Genomic DNA, 25,368 nt, shown 5'->3' on the forward strand with positions numbered 1-25,368 from the left:
AAGTGCGGATTGTGAAACGCTTCAGTGAAATTGTAGACGATGCAGCGAAGATTACTGCTGAATATGAACGTTTTATTACTTTTCGCATCCGGTAAGTGAAAAGCAGGTTGGATTGTATTCATAAAAGCTAAGTGATAATTATGACTAAATCACTGATTATTTATCACTTCTTACACACTTTTTTGTCAACTGCGTACGTGTCATATGGGGGAATAACTTGCGCGGTGCTTGTAAGCTCTAGCGAGAAAAACGAATATTTCTTCAAGGACTATGTCTGTAACTATGATCACACCAGGTGACATCCTTGAAAGAGCTCATTTCCTAACTCACTTACCGCAATATAGCAAAAATGCGATAAATGGGAAGGTTGGCGTCCTCCTGAAATTCGCACGAAGCTATTATAGAAACTTGCCAAGGTTGAGGACTGGGCGTGTTGGCATAGCTTATTAGAGGCTTGATTGTGTAACATTTGAACGACACACACACACACAGAAGAGAAACACATGTGTGTTTCTCTTTATGGAAAATCATGTGTGTCGTCCAAATGTTGCGCAATCAAGCCTCTAATATTATAGAAAACTGAGCTGTTTCTTCAAACAAAGAGCTTCGCAGTTCAAGCAAAGCTTGTGCACTGCTAAATCACACCCGCCACGATGACCCTTTCTGGGACAGCCACTTCAGCAATTCAACTGACTATCGCTAAAAGACACAATAAAGGGGAGTCCGGACCAGTAATTTGAAACCGCAGAAAGCAGTATATATTGCGACATACCTTGCAACATAAGCAGTAATCATACGTAGGCTGATACTAACCAATGTTGTTCGTTATTTCTTAATACTCAAATCGAGTAAACATTTATTAAGCATGAAACGGATGTCTGGGAGCACAAACAAGAGAGAGAGAGAGAGAAGGAAAGAAGGAAACCCAGGGAGGTTAACCAGACTGAGTCTAGTTTGCTACCCTACACGTGGGGAGGGTAATGGGGAGTGAAGGAGAGTGAGAGAAAGCATGAGTCCATACTGCACTTCCACATGCACTAAGTTAGGTGCAGGATGTCTATAGTCGGGCGCTCAAGTCTGTTGCCTTCAGGTAGTGAAGAAGCGCTCGAACTACTTTCTGGGCTAATGAACTGTAAGGTGAGGCTCCCAAGATCCTTGTTTCTGTAAATGGCCTGTCGTCCAGTCTATTCAAGGCACACTGGAGAGTCTAATGATGGTTATCAAAGCGAGAGCAGTGGCACAGAAGATGACTGATGATCTTTTCACACTTGCGCTTAGCGCACATTGGTGAGTCCGCCATTCCAATACGATAGCTGTAGGAGTTAGTGAAAGCTACTCCTAACCAGCCGACACTGAATTGTTGCGTCACTGTATGCAAATGCTAGGGGTCTACGCCTTCTACGAAATGTTATCTAAACAGAAATGCGTTAGGCGCCCTGAGCACCATGATGTCATAATCTGCCTCGTGGCAAGGTTGGGCTGCTATTATTGACAATCACGGAGTTGCTGGTACTTACGGCTGCGTAGGCGCGCTGCTTGTGGTCCGCTCTCTGGGTCCTGGCTGCTACTGGCCTTCAGGTTCGAGTCTCTCAGTGGTTCGGGACCATCGATGACGCGAATGAATGAACTGCAGGAAGCTGCGAGACCACAACGGAAGCCTCAGACAGTAACACAGCACCTTTAATTACTGCTTCCTTTGCATGTAAACGTTGTCTCACAACACTGAATTATAGGCTTCCTTCCTAATGTGGGTCACCGCAGTGTTGTTTTTTCTGTCCTTGCCTTTTACACGGCAAACCCACTCTGACAGATTTGCTCATTGAACACCCCGATGAAGAGACAATAGGCACAACAAAAGAAGAAAACACGAGGCTAGCAGACCACTGAACTTTGTCAGTCGTAATTGAGTGTCTTTTTTTTTTCTTTTTTTTAGGGGGGGGGGGGGGGAGTGTTCCGACTGTTTCTTTCAAATCAGATAGAAATTAGTACTTTGACTTCAATGTAAATTTTTCTCACTCCTAGAGAAACCAAGTATACAGTAGTAGCTGTACCACATGTTCATTGTTAACAGTCTTGGTGGACATAGACTAACCATGCTTGCATTGTACCATAAGGGACGGTCAAGCAACCTAGTTACGAATTACATAGTGGCAGTTAACGTAGCGTGATGCCACGTCGCCGACGTTGCTTCAAACACCCAATGAGGCGTGAAGTTAAACTTGCCATCGGAATGGAGGCAGACATACTCTCTTCGAAGTTTTTTTATTATACATTTGGCGCTCTTTTACACCAGGAAAAAATTGTGACAGCAGGTTTCTGGATTGATCGGCTTCTCACTGCAACATTGACCTTCATGTTGCTAACGAAATTACGCGTAGAATCTGAGGACGCGTCACATAGTGTTGCTGTATGCGTGTCTATGGGTAAATCAGTGCTCTAACAGATTCCTCTTTTTTCATACTTTTAAACTCCTGATATAAGGATGGCACACTTCTGCGACGAAAAACATTTTAAACAAATAACCCCCTGGTCCCATTTCAGGCCCTTGTTACAGAATACAATCGGAAGCTTTACTAGTGATTGTTGCTCGTGTTGAAAAGCCCCGTAAATGAATCATATCCAAAACTTCAAGAATGTTCTTTCACACAAGACTTTTACGGCCTTTCAATAAAGCTAGCTTTAATGACGTTGAGATAAAGCGCAGCTTTTTTTTTTGGCTAGGAATACACGCTGTACGTTTCAAACTGGTGATAAAGGGCACTTGTTGGTTGCTGTCTATATTTTTTGTGCTAGAAAGAATAGATAGACGAAGAAGCCATGTTTAAACATTGCATCTCATATTTATTTATTTATTTATTTATTTATTTATTTATTTATTTATTTATTTCAATACCTTCAAGGCCCCAGTGGGACGTTATAGAAGGGAGTGGAAAAAAAAAAAGAGGTTCAGTCATAATACAGCAAAAAGAAAACATTATAAAGAAACAGCAATAACAAGGCACAAGTTTACGCGTAACGCAAGAACACAACAGGTAACCAGGTAGATTATTCAGATACATAGTTTTGCGCAGTGGTTTTGAATGGTTTAAATCAAAAGTGCGAAAAATGCAGCGCACGAACAACGTAATGGAGCGCTTTTGTGGCGTTCCGCTATTGACTGTGTGCTTCACTTTGTTCTCCTTCCATCATGATTAAGTGGCTCCAACTCACCCACTTTGCTGCGCTGTTACACTTTACATTGTGTGCGAACTTATTATAGGCGTTATATGGCATGCGGACTTTTCTTTAATTCTTTTGGTTGCTCTCATTGAGAAAGTGCCGCAAACGGAGATTTTATTTTCTATCACGCAACTTATGTGCTCAACGCAACGATTGAACTGCGAAGAGCAGAGTGCGTGGTTTTTGCGCAGTCCAGCGAAAAGTAAATAGTGCAACGATGTACGACCAACTGTCATGTCCCGAGCGATGTCCGCGACACATGACAGCTGGCCATACATCATCGTGTGTTTTGAATTCCGCTAAGCTGCACAAAAATCCTGCACTCAGCTGTTATCACTTGCAATACATTTCAACTACGTGTAGCAATTTCTGTTATTGCTGTTTTAAAAGCAGCATCATTGCTGACGTAAGAAAACCGTCCGTGAAGGGGGAACATTACTTACGGTGCGGTGTCGCTGGTTTTGTTGGAATGACTACGATCTCCGTGGTTACCGGGCCCTCTGAAGAAATTGAAAAAAAAAATGAAATTATGGAGATTTAACACATATGTTGGAATATATGAGAAGCGAAGGCTTCGTGCAGTAGTTAATAAAATGCTGCAATACTAAATGGCGCGCATACAATTCTCTTTATTTTATTCCGATGCAGCGTCTCATCTCATGCAGTCTGATGTCTATGCATCGCATAAGTCACAACTTTGATCTCATGCATTGTTTATGTTTACGCGCTACACCGTTCACAAGGTGTGGCAATACAAGAACCCTAAATCAGGTGGATGCACAGTGCGAGACGGCGACGCAGCGATGTCGCGAGGTGATGCTTCTCAAGGGAAACATTGGTGAGGAGGAAAATACAAGAGAGACCTAAAAGTTCTTATTTTTTGAATGAAGATTGTAAACTGTTATTTTGAAAGATGGTCTGGAACTGTCAGTTGTGCGAGTCAGAATTTTCGCTTAATGAAGCGGAAATGGTGCATTTATTTCGCAAGTCGAATTAATGAAACCTTAAAGAGAAAAATAAGATGAAAGCTCCAACAAAAGATAAATCTGTCCTAACATTTTTTTTATAAATATAGCTTTATAATTGCACTAAACTCACTAAAACAGCGTTCAACACGGACTTTACGTAAGTTTACATAAATGGCGCGAGCCAAGTGGATATGTATTCGCAAATATAGCGCTCTTCTGCATTACCTCACAATATGAAACAGAAATTGATGACACCAGTGATACTGGTTTTGATCCAGCGCTTCATCTCAACAACGAATAATTTTATTCCTTGAAAGATTATATATTGAAGCTTTAAAATAGGGTGACGAGCCAACAAGAAACGGCTGGAAACTTTTGAGTGTGCTAGGTTTTACCATAGTATTGTGCAGGTAATAAAGAGAGCCCCCAAAGTAGTAAAAGTATATTTTTAAAGGCCACCTGAATAATGTACGTCACAAATTTGTAACGACGTGGGACGTGAACGCCAGGGATCGGTGATAATGACGGAATAAAACGGGAAGTTCTTGTTCGATAAGCCTGAGCACTCTGACTGGAAAGTCTTGAATGTACAGAATAAAAGTTAGTACATGTCGTAGACGCAGGAAGTTTGAAAAGCAAACGCAAGGCGAAAGTATTCAGAACGAATAACACGTAAGATTGTATACATACAAGTGACAAATAGAACTGGAGATAATTCAGCGTTCTAGATGGTCTGTCTCTTGTTTTGGAAAAACGCATACTTCGTAAATCTACGTGGGCAAGAAAAGTGTGCAATTTCTCTTTCTTGGAAATCTACTTGGCGCACTAGCGTGAAATTGCCGCGTGAGAGTAAGAGCGCACCGCAGGAGCAGTAGAATCGAATCTTGTAGTTGTCGCATCTACGTCCGGCAGGCTGATCCGCGTCGCTGCAGGCGAAGCCATCCTCCGGGGTGCACGTCAGGCCCAGCTGGCCCGTCTCGCTGAAGTCGGCGTCCTGGTCGTTGCGGCAGCTGGCCGCGCTCACGTAGCCCTGCGATCGGGATGTCAGCTTAATGCTCTTGGCTAAAGACGGCTGAATTGAGCCAAATAAATGAAAATAGTGCAAGAGTGAGAGAAAGCAAGGAGAAAAATGGAAGGGAGGTCAACCAGACGAGCGTCTGGTTTGCTACCCTACACTGGGGGAAGCGAAAGGTGACTAGAAAGAGGAAAGCAGGAGAGAGTAAATACTTTGTTTGCGCGCAGCAAAGCGCTTTGAAATCAATCAAGTCCAAGCAAGTATCCTGCCGGTATGTTGGGCTGCCGTCATTCTGCTACCTGAAGCTAATATTGGTGCTTCATTGAAGTTACCTGGGAGGATCAAAAGGCCACCGGTCGTTAATAGTAGGTTCGAGTACGTGGCAGTATATTGTTGAAGTAAACCGCGGCTTTTTTGACTTCAGTGCGAATAGCCACGATGCGGGTGAGCCACGATGCTTACTCGAGAATTGCAAGCACTGAATTGAGAGCCTCCAGCAGTTGCACTATACTTCGCGTGGACGGAGTGTGCATATTATTCAAGAGCATTCAAAAAGTATTCATCAGAGACCGTAGCATGATAACCATTTACCGTTCTTCTCCGGACAATTTGACAGGAACCCGCGCTGTGTCATTTGACGTGTCTTCGGCTCTGACTGTGGCATCGGCTGCGACTTCGGTTGTAACCTCTTTGGTAGTGCGGACCAACTTGTATTGTTCTCCGCCATGACCTTGTCAGATTTAGATTGGATTGCGCCAGGCCTAGGGGGTAGAGGAGGAGGTGTTGTCGGATGGGGTGTACCCTTCGCAGAATCATCGGCGTTCTTTGAAGTCCCACGGCGTCGGGAGCGTCGCATTCTGACGGCCGCAACAGCTTCCCGAAGAGGCGAACGGTGTCTCGCCATCTGCTTCAACATCGCCTTTTCCTTCTTCATTTTGGGGCGGTCCTTTGATGAAGCATTATGGGACCCGAGGCAATTGGTGCATTTGAGAACTGTGGCTGCACAGTAGTCTGCAGCGTGAGCAAAGTCTGGTCTTCTCGCACACGGCGCTCACGTGTCCCAGCCTCATACAATTGTGGCATTGGAGTAACCTTGGAATAAATGGTCGCACGAGGCGTCTAAAGTGGTCGACCTTGGAGTGGGTAGGGAGAGACCCGCCCTTGAAAGTTATTTTCACACAGCGGGATATGCCGGCGAAACACATGGACTATGATGGCACAATCAACGGATGGCTTCACTATTATAGTCAAGTCAGCGCTTGAGATGGAGACGTCCACGTTGTAGATCATACCAGTAGTGGAACCACTGTCCAGTGGGATATACGTGGGGACCTTCATGCCTCCAAGTTCTGTAAATTTACTCAAAGTGCTCAGCGCAGTTTCATGTGCGACGCATATAGCCAACATATTTTTTCGTGCGTTGACTCTAAAGTCTGTGAATTGCTTAGGCGCCACCGCTTCAAGTTACACCGAGACAGACTGTCTGTTGAGCGGCCTCAGGCTATCAGTAGCGAGCTCTGGTACAAATAGAATCGTACTGTCTGCGGTATTCCGAATTGATCCTACCGTTGACGGGCTCGAGGAGATGGTCTCCCTTGTGGTGTGCCTTCATTTTGCCTTGCGGCTTCACACAAGCTTGAAGGCGGCATCGGAGAACTCTTCACCGTTGAGCGACTAGACACTGGTTTTGTCGCCGTCTGAATCGCTTTGGAGGCCGGTCCGTTCTACTTCGGCACCCATGTAGTGCGCTTTTAGAGCTTTTTATGTTTATGGCATACCACTTTGTTAGCTCCTGATTGGGTTACATACTTCATTTTATCGAAAGGGCTCTCTTTAGCGCCATAAGTTCTTGTGCAGAATAATTCCGCGGAGTGAATATACTGTAGTTTGTGCCTTTGTAGACAGTTTCGCAGAAAAGACGGGCAATAGCCTGTAAAGCGTGCTTTTTTGCATAAAGGGTAGAGGTGTGGAGAAACGTCTAAGATGAAGAGGGGGAGTGGAGGTGCTGTCGGCAGCCATTTCTTCGGGTTCGCTTAGACGGAGTATCTGACGCGCTGCTTTTTTTAAACATCCATGTAGTACTTCAGTGAACCACAGAGGCGCAAAGCATTACAATGTGCAAGGTAAATTTCCGAAGGATTTTGGGCCACTCTGCGGCGGACAGGCGTTTAGTAGCAATGAAACGTAAGTGCCTTGAGAAAGTCTGAATTTAAAGCAAACTACACAGGTTTTAAGTATTATGGGAGTGGCAGAATGCTTCCACTGTGTCCCTGTCTGCATTCTGATGGGTCGTCGGTGCAGTCGTAGAGATTATTGACGTGGAAAAGACAATTCAATCACATGCACTTATCCACACACACAACCATGCATGCACGCACGGTCGCACAAACAAACAAACTAACAAGTGAACAAATAAATAAATAAGCACGCAGGCTTACACAAACCAATGTATTTGTAGAACTCCGGTGATGTTTGTGTTCGCCAAGTTTGTCACTGATCAGTTTCTCAATTGCACATTTTCATTTCTGTAAAGCAGTTCATATTTTTTATTGCCATACGCCGCACCAATAACGTAGTGATGTGGTGCCATATCGAGAAACTTTGCCAACTGGTTCATTATGTAGCGAAACTGGGCGCGTTTGGCTGTGGGAATTGAGTTTGACCCCTCAAGTCATGTCTTTGTTGGAGAGCACCAGCCGGCGATCCACAGATTGAAAATAAGATTGTGTTTCTGATAATTAAAATACAGTAAATGTCGATTAATTGATTTCAGGGAGATTTAGTTCTGAATTGTAAACTTTGATGCCCAGTCTTTCTCAAACTTTATCAATCCAACAGGAACACGGAAGCATATTGAAGTCGTGGCTGCGCCGCAACCCTTGTGGATCTCCTGGAGGTAGACAGCTTCGGAAATTGAAGAGCTCTTCATGATTCTCAATTTCCTTTGCAGAGATTCCTAGTTATACGAGATTACGAGGTCTGAGGTTTGAAAGCCAGGATTCGGGTATGATAAGTGCCGTAGTGAAGGAGAGGGGAGGCCTAGGAATAATCATGATTACCACGTATTCAGTATGCAGTGAAAGTTGAGCACGCAAGCGAATTTTTATGGCGTTGGCTGATGCGGAAGAAGGATAACGCTAGGTTATTTGGATAGTTAGTCGTCGTGCACTGGACTTAGGCTGCGAGTGGTCACAATGATAATAGTGAATAAGATCAAAATGGGCTTTCTTTTGTTTAATGTGCAAGCAGTCAGGACATTTGACGGTTTTCACTGTTGATAGCGACGTAAATTGCTAGGCGCGGAGTCAAGATCAGAGGTGGTGGGGCGCATGAGTGATGTGGGTAAAGAGGCGTAGGGCGGCGATAGAACCACTGGAGAGGGTAGCGGAGTGGAGAGGAGGGTGTAGAACTAGAATCGTAGAATTGCGCAATACCTAAATTGGCTTGAGGAAGTTAATCACGTGAACACAGAGTGCGCGCCGGGCACTTTGAATCATACCCGCGGTGTTGCATCCTCTGTCGCCAGACTGGCGACGCACCTGGTGGGCACGGGCGCTGCTAACTATGCTGCAACGCTGCGCCGGAGTGTCGTCAGTGTCTAAAATTTCACGTATCACGGAGTATCTCTAAAGGCGCAGGCTTCGGCTGCGGTGAAAGTAAAGCCTCAGTGTCAGGCGCAGTAGTCAAGAACGGGATGGGCGTCCCAAGCAGGAGAGCAAGAACAACCTAAAGGAGAAGCACGAAAACGGCATAATGCTTAGTGACAGACAAAGTAGAATAGAACAGACGTAGAGTGGCGTTTAGTCGCGCCTCTTTTTAGTAATTAAATAGAAGACAGAAGAAAAGAAGCCAAACAAGAAAGCAGAGAGATAGAAGAATTAGGCAGAGGTGGACAAGAAGTCATAGGTAAGCAAGTATGTAGGATTCAAAAAAGCCGTAAGCTTACCAATGACCACCGATAAAGAAGAAAGTTCTTGATGTCGGTGAAAAATCATTGAATTATAGTAGGGTATTATCGCATTACAGTCTCTCAGGTGTTCTAAAGCATTTTGCGCCGACATTTGAATCGTCATCGCTGTTAACATGAAGTTTGGCTTTAGGAAGGCAAACGGACTCACGTGCTCGCAGAATCCCTGCAACTGCGGGTGGCCGCGTACTCCCGGCTCCCGGTCACCATTGTTGCCTTCGACGCCGGGTCGGCTTGTGTCAAACCAGTCGGACCAGTAGGCGCAGGGACGCTGTGTCGTGACGACAGCGACTGTGGTCGGGGCGAACGTCGTGGTCGTGGTCACGAGCGGCGGTAGGGTTGTCGGCTCGCCGCAGTCGCAGTAGAACCGCACCTCGAAGTCGGCGCAGCTCCTGCCTTTTGGCTGGCTGCTGCTACGGCAGAGTAGTCCAGACGACAGGTCGCACCGCACACCAATCATGCCTAGCTGATTCCAGGGTACCTGCATTTTTGTTTTTGCCGCAACAGCAATGTTATCCGTGAGAGCCTAGCTGTGGCCTCTTGTAGAATATTGCAAATTTGGCTTGTTGGTTTATGCTTTTCTGGTTGTATAGCACAGAGGAAACGATTACAAAAAGAAGGACAACACGTCACAGAAAGCGCAAAGAGGGCACACAAGCTTGTAAGAGCCATCTCGATACTGCCCTCGCATCGATGCCTTCGATGAACTCAACTTATTTTCCTTCTACTAATTGGTCGCATTATAACAACAGCAACAACCTTACCAATATAGTACTACTAAGTTTTCTACCAATGATACCAGCCCAACTGCTAATACTGCAACAACTGCTATTGGATCTGGTGGCGATGCTATTAGATCTACTATATCCCGCTTCCGGCACTGTGCTGCCCTCCAATTACAACAACTGATACAAGAACACCAAATCGATCAGTTATGAATCCGGTCTTTTCTTGGCCACCAGAGATCAAGAAAATTGTTAAGCAGTACGAGTATTGCTTTCATCGTAAATGCGCAGCTGCTGTTTGTTCAATTTACACCATATATTTCAATTTAACCAATGTTACAGACTAAACTGAGGGAGGCACGTACTAGTTGCACTGACTCAAGTTAGCAGGATCAGTTTCGTGAAGCCTCTGCTAGCGGGTATGATGTTTCAAAAAGCGGGTGCCTAGGGCGCCGTGAAAATGGCACTGAGTACAAAAGTTTAACGGAATGTAGAAGCTGCGAAACAAGACGAAATTTATTGGCTACCAGGCCACTAAGTATGAATTCTGGGAGATTTATAGTTTACTCCTAATTGAATGCATCGATTTTGAATGAAATTGAACTTCTCCGTTGTCCCCTACAAAAAGTATCTGCAATTGGCTGTCCTCCCGTGCTCAGCTTTGAAGTGAGGAACGAAGCCATGTTGTCAAACAATAGTGTTTCTTCCGTGAAAAAAAAAAATCAGCTTCTACCGCAATATAAGACCTCTAAATTTGGCATCTCATTTTCTGTGCCTAAGAGGAAGCATCGTGGAAAAAACGGACGGCTTGAGCAGGCGGGGAAGTGTCCTAGGGTTTTTTGAGCATTCCATTGTTACCAGAATACACAGGGTGTTTCAGTAAACACTTTCAAAATTTATTGAAGGTTGCTTGTGGCAGATAGCACAACTATAGTTCATGAGCTAGTCTACTCGAAGAGGCGGACATTACTTGCAAAAAAAATTAAATACAAAATCTACTAATTATCGAAATCTCACTAATTAGGTTTTTAACAAATTACTTTATGGGCCATATTGCAATTTACAAATTGTAGCCTTGGTGCTTGCAGGGCGGATCCACTTGGAACGAATTCTCAGGATGACACAAGTTTCGAGGTATTAATTCCCGAACTTTGCGGAGAAATGCATTGGCGTTCCAGTTATCTTTGTGCTTGAATTCATAAACCGACGTTTTATTAATAAAGTAAATGGAATGCCAATGCATTTCTTCGCAAACTATGGAAATTAATATTTCGAAACTGGTGTCATCCTGAGAATTCGTTCCAAGTAAATCCGCCCTGCAAACTCCAAGGCTAGAATTTGTAAATTGAAATATGGGCCATGAAGTAATTAGTTAGAAACTTAATTAGTGCAATTTTGATGATTAGTCGATTATGCATTTCAATTGTTTGTGCAAGTAATGTCCGCCTCTTTGAGTAGACCAGCTCATGGACTAGAATTGCGCTATCTGCCACAGGGAATCTTTAAGAATTTTCGAAAGTGTTCGCTGAAACACACTTTATCTACTTCACTTTATTACTTCATTAACTGCCCCTGGAAGACCGTACCTGAGTTCCAGCCTCCCTGCACTCTATCGACGACGGCCTCGGACAGTCCAGCAGACCGGCCTCGACTACCGACTGCAGGGTTTCGTGGTCTCCAAGGTTGTCCACTGGGTGGCTGTTTATCCATGAACTCCAGCCCTGGCGGCACTCTGGCATTGTCACTTCCGCCGTTGTAGTCGTAACAAATTCCTCTCCTTCCACTGCAGAGGTGTTCTTCGATTCAGCCGAGCTGTACTGCTTTTTTTTTACTGTTTAATGTAGGCTCACGACTAAGCGTAGTTAAAAACAAGTATTCCATTATTTTTGTTGTAGCCACACCTATTAATTACTGCAAGGTTGAGGAGCTAGAATGTTTTCGCCGCTACTCTATACTTGTAAGTTCAATTAGAGGGAAGGCACTTGACCTGATTAGAATGCAACCTCCACGAAAACTTATTTCATGTGTTATTCGCATTAGCATGCTGAACACTAAATTACGGCAAGAGGTACCTTGTCTAAAAAGTTACTATAGTTCCGACATATACGCATCTATTTGTTGACCGATTGGCAAGCCGATTTGGTAAAACACAAACATGAGAAGAAGGGCTAAGTTATTACACATTACACAAACCATATGGCAGCAATGTCCTTGGCAGGGAATTATGAAAAATACGTCAGTCGACATATATTTAGAAAATAAGGTAAGCATTTCATGAAAATTACGCCAGAACCTCGTATGCTATAGCTTATCCGTTAGTACTCGACTTCACCGCAGAAAGAGCTGTTGGAGAAGACAAGAACAAGGCATTCTGTTAACCGTGAAGAGTCTAATCTCTGCGCTAGAAAACATAATGAACCATATGCATATGAACAGAAGCCTGCCAAGGTTCATGTCTTCCGGTACTTGTACCAGGTGTATGTGCCTTCTTTTTTTTTAGTTTAGACAGCATCCTGCACAGCTCGGCAGCTTCAGGTTGAAGCGGATATGAAGTGAATGACAAATCATAGTAAATACTTAACAGCTCTACCTTGGGTGAATTTCAAGATTAGCACCAATTTTCAGATGAGCACCCTCTCATGCTGAGGCAAGATACACTGTTGTTGCACATTTCAAAAATGGAAATGCTCTTTCGAGCACTGTAGGACCAATTTTACTGGAGCACCAACATAGTCTGGCATAGCTTTGGGGAAACAGATACCTCCAAAATCAGGCTCAGAATTTTTTTTTCGTAAGGAACTTGTTTTGTGAACTCATTGGCTCGAAATCATTGCTTCGAATTTGCCCAGAAAAGTAATTGCGTTAAAGCTTATTAAGTTAAATTTCGCAAGGCGGTTATTTATTCAGTTCAGTTTCGTACGTAATTATTGCCTGCCTCTTTCATTTTCCCAGCTCGTGGATCACAACTGTACTACTGTGCTATTTACACACGGATTTTAAGGCGAAAGTCTTATATTTCTATGTTTAAAGGTCGCGTTGTGGAGTGCAGAAAATATCACGTGACCCAAGAAAGGCCAGAAGTGAACCAAAGCATGTCCAGTCGTCTTAAGAGATTATTGATCATTAGGAAAGTTAATTCATGATTGATAAGTGATTTAATTAAGGTGGATTAGGCTATATTAAGATGGACTAGGCTGTATCAAGGTGGATTAACGTGGATTAGGGTGGATTAGGGTGTATTTTAATGGGTTCAGGTGGATTAAGGTCGATTAAGATGGGTTAAGGTGGATGAAGGGCGATTAAGGTCAATTAGGGTGTAGTAAGGTGCATTAGGGTGATCAAGGTGGAATAGTGTATCAAGGTGAAGTAGAGTAGTCGTTACAAGGATTTCGCTTTCGCGTCTCAGGTGATAGCAAAGGACACCAGGAAATTCTTCAAACAGTTATGTGCTGCATAAAAAAGAAGCGGGGGGGGGGGGGGGGGGCTGTTGTAGGTATGTCTAGCTTTACGGTGTCTTGTTGCGCGCAATATGAAAGTTTAGGGAAAAAGCAGACACGCTAGCTTACAGTCAGTTGCCTGTAATGAAAAGAGCCATTTAGTTGAGGCCTTATTGCTCACCACAGGGGCAGTACATGCGCACTTCGTAGTCCAAGCAACCATGGGGTCCGTTGTCACTGTTCCAGCAGCGCAGTCCCTGCCTCAAGGAGCATTCAATTTTCTGTCCTGTCTGCGTCCAGTGTGTCTTTTCTGAAAAAAGAAACATTAGCGCAGATATGAAGAGCTCCTATATCATGAATGTATGTCGAAGAGGTATACAAACAATGCGTCCGCTTTAGCGTGTGACGTCAGCGACACGTTGTAGCGAGAGGTAAAAGGGGAGATAGGACGTTGCCTCAATTATACGCTAACTGAGCATAAACGTTTGTTGATTGGTGGAACACCAGCAAACCTTTCATTGTATTGTCGCGATTGCAAGTGTTCTTCTAAATTTCCAGGCAATATAGTTTTGTCCAGAGATATGATGGAATAATTGTGTCCTTTCTTCGAGGCTTGGCATGTCATTAATAACGGTATCATGTGTGTAAGTTGGCCTGTGATTATCTTAGACAGAGAGTAATTGTGTTGCCTAAGCAGTTATCTTTTGCAAGTGCCCGAATGTGTCCGAGATTGATGGGTTGGCACTGCCTTCCTTTAAGCATGCACAGATAAGTTTAGTGTCTTAATTCTTATCAGCTATTGTGTGACCTTTCAATTGATAGTTTGCAGTTGTGTCGTGTCGTGTTTTCTTTCCTTCTTGTGTATGTGGTTGCACGTCTGCCTTTCAGCAATACGAATAACACTACGGATATTAAAAGACGCGCACGAGACATTTACTACAATGTCGAAAATAATGTGTCGTATATACACACACGCTTTTCAAAACCATTAACGCATATTATCTCCAACAAGTCCTCTAAAAGCCCAACTACTTCTCATACGAATGAATAACTGGAAGCAATGTTTGGCTATATATGATAGCAGAAAGCTTGACAGTTTCTCACCGCCGGCGACTCGGCACTCGATGGCTGCAGGCTCGACGCACGCCTTGCCCTCAGCCTGGAGCGTGCGGAGGTCCTCAAAGTCGCCTGGTCCTTCGGGACGGTCGTCGTTCAACCAGGGAGTCCAGCAGCCACCTTCGGGAGACGCTGTCAGGAGAGAAGAAAACAAATATTTTTGCTCGATTCGATTCCTCTCTTATCACCCACGGCTCACGACTGCTTGATCGTCGTGATAACTTAGATGTAGCAAAGCTCGCACCGCTGACGAAGCGCTAAAAGCAGAACAGTCGCAAAGAAACGGTTACACACTCGTGGCCCTGGATTCATTTCTTATATCGCGCGCAGTGTTCTAGCGTGCAGCGCGATTAGCTAGAATCATCATCATCATCATGAGACAATTTTTATGTCAGGACGACAGCCTCTCCCAGCGGTATCCAATTACCCCCGTCTTGCGCTAGCTGTTTCCAACTTGAGCCTGCAAATTTCCTAATTTCATCACCCCACCTAGTTTCCTGCCGTCCTCGACTGCGCTTCCCTTCCCTTGTCACCCATTCTGTAACACTAGTAGCCCACCGGTTGTCTGCCCTATGCATTACATGGCCCGCCCACCTCCATTTCTTTATCTTAGTGTCCCCTATATATAGAATAACGGCAATTCCCATTTCTTCTCTGATCCACACCCCTCTCTTCCGGTCTCCTAACGTTACGTCTAGTATTTTTCATTCCATCGCTTTTTGCGTGGTCCTTAACTTGTTTTCGAACCTCTTTGTTAACTTCCCACTTTCGGCCCGATATGCTAGCACTGGTAGAATGTAATTATTACGCACTTTTCTTTTCAATGGCAGTGGTAGGCTCCGATTAAGGATTTGGTAATGCCTGTCGTGTGCACCCGAACCCATTTTTATTTTCATGTGTATTTCTTTCTCAAGATTAAAGTCGCCTGTGTGTAATTGACCTAGATAGCAATGCTCCTGCAGATTCTAGCTGACTGGCCATAATGAATTCTTGTTCCCTTGGCAGACTATTGAACATTATCTTTGTTTTCTGCATGTTAATCTTCAATCCTACTCCTACACTTTCTTAGTGAAGGGCCTCTGTAATTTGTTGCAATTCATCCCCAGTGTAACTGAATAGGACGATGTCATCTGCAAACAGAAGGTTGTTAAGGTATTCTCTGTTGATCATCACCCCTGAGCCTTTCCAGTCTAATATATTGACTTCAATACTTCTAAGAATGCAGGGAACAGTATTGGAGAGATTGTGTCTCCTTGCCTGACCCCTTTCTTGATAGGTAATTTTCTACTTTGCTTGTGGAGAACCAAGGTAGCCGAAAACATTTTGTAAATATTTCACAAGACATTCTCTGATTACTCAATAAATTCATGATTGCTGCTATCTCTACTGGATCAAATGCCTTTCTATAATCTATGAAAGCTTTATAAAGAGGTTGCTTGTACCCGCCGTGGTTGCTTAGTGTCTAAGGTGTTGGGCTGCTAAGTACGAGGTACCCCACTACGACGTGCCTCATAATCAGATCGTGGTTCTGGCACGTAAAACCCCACAATGTTATATAAGTAAAACGAATGGACAAGGCAACGCTTTGTCCTGCCATTCCTTCTACTTGTGCTCGCGTCTGTACTTGCTGGAGCCCCATATACTGTCACCACGCGCCAACTGGCCCAGCAAACCACACTAATATTCTTGATGAATGTTTTAACCTCCCTGCCTTTCCTCTTCATTCTCTCTCTCTCTCTCTTGCACAACACCGAAAGCAAGCTGGACCTATAGCTTTTCGATTCTTTAACGTCTCGCTTCTTATGGATTAGCACAATGTTAGCATTCTTCCAGCTCTGTGCTACGCTTGAAGTCGGAAGGCATTGTGAATAAAGGGCCGCAAGTCTTTCAAGCATAATATATCACCAATATTTGATAAAGTCGACTGTTATTCCATCTTCTTCTGCCGCTTTTCCGATGGACATGTCTTTCAAGGCAACTCTAACTTCATCGCTAGTTATGGAAGGAGCCTATCTATCCTGCCCATCATCCAGTGAAGGTTGCGTGGCTGCACTGGGTACTGTGCAGGTCAGCTGGCATACCAGCGGAAGAACTCCGATCCTAGGCTGTTTCGCATGCAGCAACTGGAACGAGAACATCGCTGCTACCGCGCGCCTGGCGGAGTGACGTTTGTTGAACGCTTTCACATGCTTTCGCATGATTTCCTCAAGAACGAGGCCCAGTGCTACCTCCTGCTCGAGTAGTGTTTATATCCTTTTTTTAGTAGGAACAAAACAGTACTGGCGAACGTACGCATTTTTCAATTTTATTTAATATTACAATGACCCTCATGTTTGAGGTCTTGAACAGCTGTCTTAGACCTGCAGATTTCCCTATCTCATCCATAGAAATTGTATTATGCAACCCCACATTTAATTTCTGCTCTTTGGAACCCTTTCTGATACTGTAACAGAACACTTGTTATCGTCTAATCAGTAGAAAAACATGACTTACGTGACCACACCGTTGTGGGAGCTGATGTCGCTGTGAAAACAAAAGAGGACACATAATAAATGAACACATCCACAGATAGCAACATGCTACTTATCTTGTCTCACGTTCACAATACGCGTAAAAGTCCGTATCAGAATTACAACAAAAAAGCGTTGCACAGGAAACTTAAAGGCTATTCCAACCCTTGTATAACGCCCTTAATGATTAAAATTGTAGTATGGTTTGGCCTGGGAGCTTATCGATACCTTGTTACAAATTCCAAAGCAGGCGCTATCACAATATTATGACGTCACGAAAGGCAAGCGTGCTCGCTTCCGAACCCGTCCTTTTTTCTTGCGTGAGTCATTTCTTACTCATACGAAGACTTAGTTCACCACACTCCTGAGGTTTCTGGTGTTCCAGAAATACAATTTGAAAATTGAGCTTAACATAGGCGTTTGTTGTCCCTTTGGTAATTTTGGCGCTGTCTAGATACGTTTCACAACATTTATTTTTGTTTACCCTGACCTCTCTTTTTCTTCACTTCGCATACAGCAACGTCAGATGTTGAACCTGCTCGGTACAACATGACTTTGGTTCCAGGCTTAGACGTTAATTAGTAAGATTTTTAATCCTTCGGGTCAGCATTTGTGCGTATCTGCGCTTCGGTTCAACACGTTTTCCCTACGGGTTGACTTCTGAGAATCTACCGCGCACTCCGGAGCTGTCTCAACAGTGGAGCTATGAGAGAGCAAAGAAGAGAGAGAAAGGAGGAGAAGCGAGGGCAAGGGTGTCCGCGTGAACGTACTCGTCGCCTCCGGTGCGGCGGTTGTGCCACAGCCCGGAACGCTGACGCAGCTCACTTTGTTGTACAGGCACTGGCACTTCTCGCAGTCCCGCTCCACGACCTCTCCCGGCTGCGATAGCAAAAGAATGCGTGACTCATTTTCGTTATAATTTGGCGTGAAGCTTTCGCAAGAATATATTTCGGCAATATACGGGCAGACGTTATCTCCAAACTCCGAACATGATACTGACATCTTGTGGACTCTCAGCCTTTTTGTAAACTAATGATTGTTGGCTTTTAGTGAAAAAACGACTAGGAAGCGCAGAGACACCATAAACAATTCATTTGGACACCTTGTAAAGAATGGGCACCATTCTTTACAAGGGTAATTGCCTGTCATCATGATTTCTTTCTTTCCAATTTCCTACGCGTACAGTCCTATGTATCAGGTAACACCTCAGCAGAGCTAGCCAAACACATGCTTCTTGTAAAAAAGTTGCGTTCCGTTCTTTTTTTTCCCGAGGCAGTTGACTGGCGTCCTCACCTATGCTGCCTTCAAACATTAAATGAACTAATAATGAAAATCTGGAAATTAACAGCTACCAACTACAGAGTGGATTATGCGGTAGGCGTAGTGGAGGACTCGAGATTATTTTGTCCACATGAATTCTTCAGCGTGCACCTGAATCTAGCTACACGACATTCTCTTTTTTTTTCTTGCAATTCGGCCTCATCGGACTGCGGCCGTCATACATGCATCGATCAACAATGATCGAACAAGGGGAGCCCTTCCCCCGAGCCATTTTTTTTTTCAGAACGTCACTTGCCTCCGTTTGCGCTAAGACGAAAACAAGTGTTATTCGTCGTAGCGATGGCTCCCAGCTGAATCTTCTCTCATTTACCCACTGCGGATAAATTAAAATGTTTCATCTCGTACTTAGCCCTTCTCCTAACTAGGATTCAGTATATATGCGCGACCAGCAAATACCAGCGCATTCAGTCAACGGGACTCTCGTTTCCCGTTCACGTCGGCGTTTTCACTTATTTCCGACGCGGGTCGAGCGCACTTACGGCGAGCGGTGCTTCCCTGCCCGGCACGGAGCAGGGGCACTGCTGGGCGGGCACGCAGCTGTCGCGGTCGAAGTGCAGCAGGCCGTCCGGTCCGCAGTGGGAGCCCGCGCCGAAGCAGCCGGACACGCAGACCGCGTCGTCGCCCACGCAGAAGCCCTCGGAGCGCAGCGCGTGCAGAAAGTGGTCGCAGGTGGCGTTGCAGCGGATGCCGCAGTCGGACCAGCGGCTGCCCGGAGGACACACGCCTGCACGAGAAGATCGTGACGTCACTCACTCCCGGCCGGTACAGACGCAACTCACTCGGAAGATTGTGTCGGTTATCCTGTCGGGGGAAGTTTACGTCGGATGCTCTCGTAAAGACTGTCGTATCAATGGGAATTGTTGCACATGCAATCAAATATAGGAAGCGAAGTTAAAAAGTGAATGCACATGAGAAAATTCGGAATTTCGTAGGTACATTATCAAACACTTGTTTAGACAGCATCCGCGAAATATTATCCGTCAGACCCTCGGAATCAAGCACGAGTGCATCCCACGTAAAATGCACAGGGAATTGCCACCACAACTGTCGGGGTCATTTATTAAATATGAGAATGAGTTATCGCAGGTCGTGCACCTCTGTATCACAAGGAATTGTCAGGAATAAAACTAAACGCAATAAATTGTATTGAACAAATCGCGAAGGAGCGAAAACCAAATAAAGGCCTTCTCAATGCAAAACAACAAGCGGGCGTTATATGATACGAGCACCACAAAACAGAGCCAGCCTGCGGGCGTCAATGCGATCACATTCCGGCCTTCTAATTTGGCGTGAAGCTTTCCCAATAACGCATACCGGCAATGTACAGACAGACGTTTCCTCTAACTCTGCACAGAAAGAAGAGCGCCAGATCCAGCGAGTTGTAATCTACACGCAGCGAAGCATTGTGTGGCCGCATGAAGAGTTGAAACGTGAGTGCACACGCACACAAACGTGCGGGCACACACAAATTATACCGACGCCTTTGTTAAGTGGTGTTGCTAACTCCTAGCCAGTACTATGGAGGCCTTGAACACATCATGACTTTAAAGCCAGCATGCGCATACGTACGTAACACAATTCGAATCCATTCTATCCGCAAGAAACTTTTACTTCCTCTTTACCGTGCAGTCGTGATTGGTTCCAGTTTCAGTTTCAGTTCCTTAGTATATGCATTGCCTGGGTTGAAAGACTAAAGGCAGATAAACTCTGCCTGACTAGGTCTGACCACCCATACATTTGCTCAGAAGCAGCGGAAAATTGTAATTGTAACCAATTGCTTTTTACATTAGAACATGACAAAAATAGTTCAGATGCAGAAGTAACATCGCGAAAAGGCATATTAGATTATGTCACAAAATCACACAATAATGCAACAGCAACAACCTATCACAAGAACAAAACGGCCTATTCAACGAGGGAACAGCAAGGACGCAGCTCCCGCGGTCAAGAAACCCGGCTGTCTCAAAGAAAAGCTTTGTTTTGAGAAAGTGCGCTACAGTGCATTGTTTGTTTGTCTGTGCACATTTCGAGCTTTAAGGAAACTTTCCATCCCCAAACATGCTCGCACTACGCTCCATCACGCTGCAGGCGGAGTAGTAGCGAGGTTCGGAAAGTCATTTTTACTTGCGAAACCTGAGCGCATTCCTCGCACCACAGAAAGACCGCCAACACAGACGCACAAAGGCTGAATGCTTGAGGCAGCGTGGTAAATTTTGGTTTGCAGAATGCTCAGTCTCTCTGTTCTTTCGATTACTGACTGCGGGGTGGTTAGTTCTCTAACAGCGCACCAACTTGAAGTTTATGCGGAAATAAAGTAACGGAAACGCAGCACATTCAAGCAGAACAGGATAGTGTAGTTGAGTCTGTAGCTTTGTCGGCCAAAATGCTTACAGAGCATTCATTCAGTCTGTTGTCTTAGCCGCCAGGCAAGACACAATAAGGAGAGGACACACGACAGTGCTGTCAGTCTTCTTATTGTGTCGTGGCTTGGGGTCTAAGACGCGACGATTAACCTTTATCAGCTCACCCAAATTTCCTGTAGTTTCCTTGAAACTACAGGAATAAACAGGTAACAACTTTCAGCTCGATGTGCTCACAGAAAGACTGTTCGTAGGCGTAGGATTTTTGTGCCATGGTACGGATTACTAGCACAACGTATCAGCGAACAAAAGTTCGTACATATGCTACGTTGCATCCGTCTGCCGTGAAACCTTGCCCTGCGCTGCAAGTACTGTGACCGATGCTTGTATTGCTAGTCGTTGTATTATGTTGTCGCACCAAAGCCTCATGATGACTGTCCGTCGGATGGACATGATTGTGTACTTACTTATTGTTGTGGTAACTACAGGCGCCTGTGTCGAGGGGGCTTCCGTCGATGGACCTGCGATACATTCGGCAGTTGGCCAAACAACAAATAAGCGTATCGGTTAGGATAAGAGGACTGCGGTGCGACTTGTTCCTTTTTACTTTACGAGCAACGCGAATACAAGCGGCAAATCAATAATAATTATAGCGGGAGCGGCGAACAGCGCTTGTGTGTATGCCTGATCTTTCATGACATTTTACGGTTCTTGCAAACTACCAAGTGTTTTCACTTACTTTCAAAAGTGGTGCTAGAGTTAGGATTTCTGCGAAGCAGACGTGGCTTCCCCGTTGCTCTGCCTCAATTTTGGAGTTCCGACGTGTGCCCTAATGTTAGTATTTGAAGAGGTAAATAACACATTTTAGGAGGTAATCAGCGAACGTATCTTCGTTTTTTTTTCTTTTTCTGGTAATGTCTGTGTAGTCACATCTGATATTTTATCGGGTCCTTAGTACTCTTATCTCACTGCACATTTCCTTAGCTATGGAATGCCGCTTTGCAGGACGAAAATATAAGAAAATAAAAAACATCCAAGAAAGGAGACTTCATATAAAAAGTCAGAACACAAGGTCCACTTTAGTTTCGACATTTGCGCTAAGACAAGAAAAACAGTTCGGCTGCACCTACGCTTAGAATTATGACCTCAAGAAGACTCCGTAAAGCTTGTGTGCGGTGTTTCAGCTAAACTAGAGCAACCTAAAACAAAGAAAAAAGCGATGCCATCCGGGCAGATGAAACTGCTTGTATATTGTTACGGACGTCCTACACAAACCGCCGTCACGCTTGTGTCCCTATTGAGAAATTAGTAGTGACAAAGTATGTAACTTCTTAATTATTACCGTCAGGACCAAAATGTCAATACAAAGTTTCTTAAGGACGCCTAAGGACATCACTGTTTTCGAAGTGTTACCATTCGCGCAACTATTTCTGTTTCTTTCTCTCTCTGTCTTTCTTCGCTATAAAAGAGAGTACCCAAAACCTTTGAAAAGCCGCTCTGGTCCGCCGCTAGCACTGCATAGTGGCTTTATTTTAAATGCAGAAAAAAAAACAGTTCCGCAGGAAGTAACATGGCGCAAGGTACTGAAAGTGATATTTTTGGGCTTCCAACGTACAAACTTCGCATTGGAAATGTGGCCGTAAAGTTATATTTAAGTATGACTTAGTAATCACTACAATTTAGGTCATCATTGAAACAAACATACCTGAGGCTTCTTCACGAGGTTTCCAACTACAAGCAGTTAAGCTCATCCGCCTGGAAGGCTTCTCATTTTTTCAAAACTCGCTGCATGTTAGCCGGGAGACCCTAGACATCTTTTTTTTTATTATACGGTGCTTAGGAGACGCTGTCGCCTTTAATTGGCGTCGGCTGCTCTTTTTCACACAGAGATATGAAAAAAGGAATTACCTTACGAGCATTGAAACTAAAAGTCAACTCCAAGCAACAATAACAAAAAGTCAAGTAACTTAAGTACACTAAAGTCAGTACAGTCCGGTCACGTAAGTGCAATGAAATCAGGGCACATAAGAAAACGCGGATGAGATTGAAACGAAGGTACATGTATCCATGCATTGAATGGGCCAAAGTCCGGTCAAATTAATCACATAGAGTGAGTTTATCACAGGTAAGCGCTCCACTTAATAGTTTCTGAGAATACTTCTCACTTCTAGAAATCTTTGGAGGGCCAGTAACCCGCATCACAAATACCCTAGATATTGTCAGCGACAGATCATAGCCCAGCAGTTTTAAATAAAAGCAAATAATTTCGCAGTTATTCCTCCGTAAAAAGTTTTAATTTTCTCTTTTTAACCAGCTAGCCGCCTTTGCTGATGCTACGCCCTATATCACAGTTGAGCGTTTTCTGTTCTTGCGAAGTTGAGCAACGAAAGTGTACAAAGGAGACTTCGTACAGCCAAACTACATGCTTACGGACCTCTCTGGCGTTCAGCACCTCCGGCCACCTGAAATAGCCCATAAATTGGCTACATCAGATGGAAGCACTACTGCAGCTGCATTTGCCCCATATTTCTTTCTCGTTTACAGTCGCGGGTACAAAACCGTGACACATTGAACGCCACGCACGACTGATCTATAAGAACTAAAACAGCTGCCATTGCGTACTGACTAGCTTTGTTGATGGACCCGCTTCATGGGTTAACATATAACCTTCTTGCCACTCACATTTGCAATAGGCGCGAACTTTGTAGTCGACGCATGGTGTGCCAGGCAGGCAGAGGAGTCCCTTCCTATTGCATGGCTCGGCAAACTTGTTCATTTCTTCCTCTGCGTGCCCACTGTACGCTGGGTCCACGGGCAGACACTCGACGGCTGCCAGCTCGGGACAGATCTCCGAGAAGCGCGGAATGTTGGCCAGCAACTCGTTCTCTCCGCCATCGTCCGAAGGACTGTCCTGGTTGATCCACGGAGTCCATGCGTCGCAGTAAGGCCCGGTCACTGCGATCGGTGTTGTTGATTACTTTGTGCGTGGAATCACTGAACCGCCACCTCGCTATATGAAATCACTGCAGCTGTATTCACGACAGGCGTCAGACACAGACAGACGTGCACAATGAACATTTTTTGAAGCTTTGAGAACGTGTATTTGTCCGGTAGCTTACACTCTCACCCTCTAAGTTGTAAGATTGAACGACTGGTGAGATCAAATAAATTTTTCTTTTCTTTTTGGCAAATAAACGTGATGATAGCTGCGACAGGCGACACAAAAATTGATTTATTGCTATCACAAACCCTCCTATCAAACCCTCCTATCAGATATGTCGGTGTGCACCAGATGGTGAGAATCAATGTTCAGTTCTCAAATACGGCTTCTCTCATCACAAGTGTGCTTTGAATTTGTCATGTGCAAAAAAAAAAGAGAAAGAAACAACTTTTTAGCGACCGTAACGACAAGGATGTAAGCCATGGAACAAACCAACACCTTTAAAGGCGCAAAAATGTTTACTGTATAACTCGCATATCTGCACCAACGAAGAAGTGCTCGCAACTCATTTTTCAGAAATAACCGCTCGTCTCGTATCGTCACTAGCGTTCACGCGGGCTCGATTAAATGGCGTTTTCTTTTTATACAAAGTAAACGTACACGTTCAGAGAGATCAAAAGCTCTGGAAAGGGGAATAACTCAGTGAGAGGTATTTCATCATCATCATAATAATAATAATAATCAGCCTGGTTGCGCCCATTGTAGGGCAAAGGCCTCCCCCATACTTCTCCAACTACCCCGGTCATGTACTAATTGTGGCCATGTCATCCCTGCAAACTTCTTAATCTAATCCTCCCACGTAACTTTCTGCCGCCCCCTGCTACGCTTCCCTTCTCTTGGAATCCAGTCTGTAACCCTTAATAACCATCGGTTACCTTCCCTCCTCATTACATGTCCTGCCCATGCCCATTTCTTTTTCTTGATTTCAACTAGGATGTCCTTAACTCGCGTTGGTTCGCTCACCCAATCTGCTGTTTTCTTATCCCTTAACGTTACACCCATCATTCTTCTTTCCATAGCTCGTTGCGTCGTCCTCAATTTAAGTAGAAACCTTTTCGTAAGCCTCCAGGTTTCTGCCCCGTAGGTGAGTACTGGTAGGACACAGCTATTATACACTTTTCTCTTGAGGGATAATGGCAACCTGCTGCTCATGATCTGAGAAAGCCTACCAAACGCCCCTCAGCCCATTCTTATTCTTCTGATTATTTCCGTCTCATGATCCGGATCCGCGGTCACTACCTGCCCTTACCACTTCCAGTGCCTCGCTACGTATCGTAAACTGCTGTTCTCTTCCGAGACTGCTAAACATTGCTTTATTTTTCTGCAGATTAATTTTTAGACCCACTTTTCTGCTTTGCCTCTCCAGGTCAGTGAGCATGCATTCCAATTGGTACCTTGAGTTACTAAGCAAGGCAATATCATAAGCGAATCGCAAGTTACGAAGGTATTCTCCATTAACTCTTATCCCCAATTCTTCCCAATCCAGGTCTCTGAATACCTCCTGTAAACACGCTGTGAATAGCATTGGAGAGATCGTATTTCTCTGCCTGACGCCTTTCTTTATCGGGATTTTACTGATTTTAGAGGTATTTACGTCTGTCTAAAGAAGCTGCTAGCATTCCATTGACTTTGAATCAAGTGCACGTAGTGTGTTCCCTGGTTTATTTTTTCTTCTTTATCCTAATGAGAACAGACCTGGTAATCTGCCA

General features: G+C 44.5%; 1 protein-coding gene across 1 annotated transcript in view; it reads right to left on the reverse strand.

Moving 5' to 3' along the window:
* LOC126527459 (uncharacterized) overlaps positions 1-25,368 on the reverse strand; it is a 203,664-nt gene that overhangs the window by 107,114 nt on the left and 71,182 nt on the right. Inside the window, exons 29-40 of the mRNA XM_055068522.2 lie at positions 23,341-23,613; positions 21,126-21,179; positions 18,778-19,022; positions 17,728-17,836; positions 16,941-16,970; positions 14,436-14,579; positions 13,513-13,641; positions 11,481-11,677; positions 9,321-9,650; positions 5,049-5,217; positions 3,663-3,719; positions 1,518-1,637 (exon numbers count right to left, since the gene is read on the reverse strand). Of these exons, the coding sequence (XP_054924497.2) occupies positions 1,518-1,637; positions 3,663-3,719; positions 5,049-5,217; positions 9,321-9,650; positions 11,481-11,677; positions 13,513-13,641; positions 14,436-14,579; positions 16,941-16,970; positions 17,728-17,836; positions 18,778-19,022; positions 21,126-21,179; positions 23,341-23,613 (1,857 nt within the window). The remainder of the gene's footprint in view (positions 1-1,517; positions 1,638-3,662; positions 3,720-5,048; positions 5,218-9,320; positions 9,651-11,480; positions 11,678-13,512; positions 13,642-14,435; positions 14,580-16,940; positions 16,971-17,727; positions 17,837-18,777; positions 19,023-21,125; positions 21,180-23,340; positions 23,614-25,368) is intronic.

The sequence above is a fragment of the Dermacentor andersoni genome, chromosome 9 (genome assembly GCF_023375885.2).
Source record: "Dermacentor andersoni chromosome 9, qqDerAnde1_hic_scaffold, whole genome shotgun sequence".
In the NCBI taxonomy this organism is placed as follows: domain Eukaryota; kingdom Metazoa; phylum Arthropoda; class Arachnida; order Ixodida; family Ixodidae; genus Dermacentor; species Dermacentor andersoni.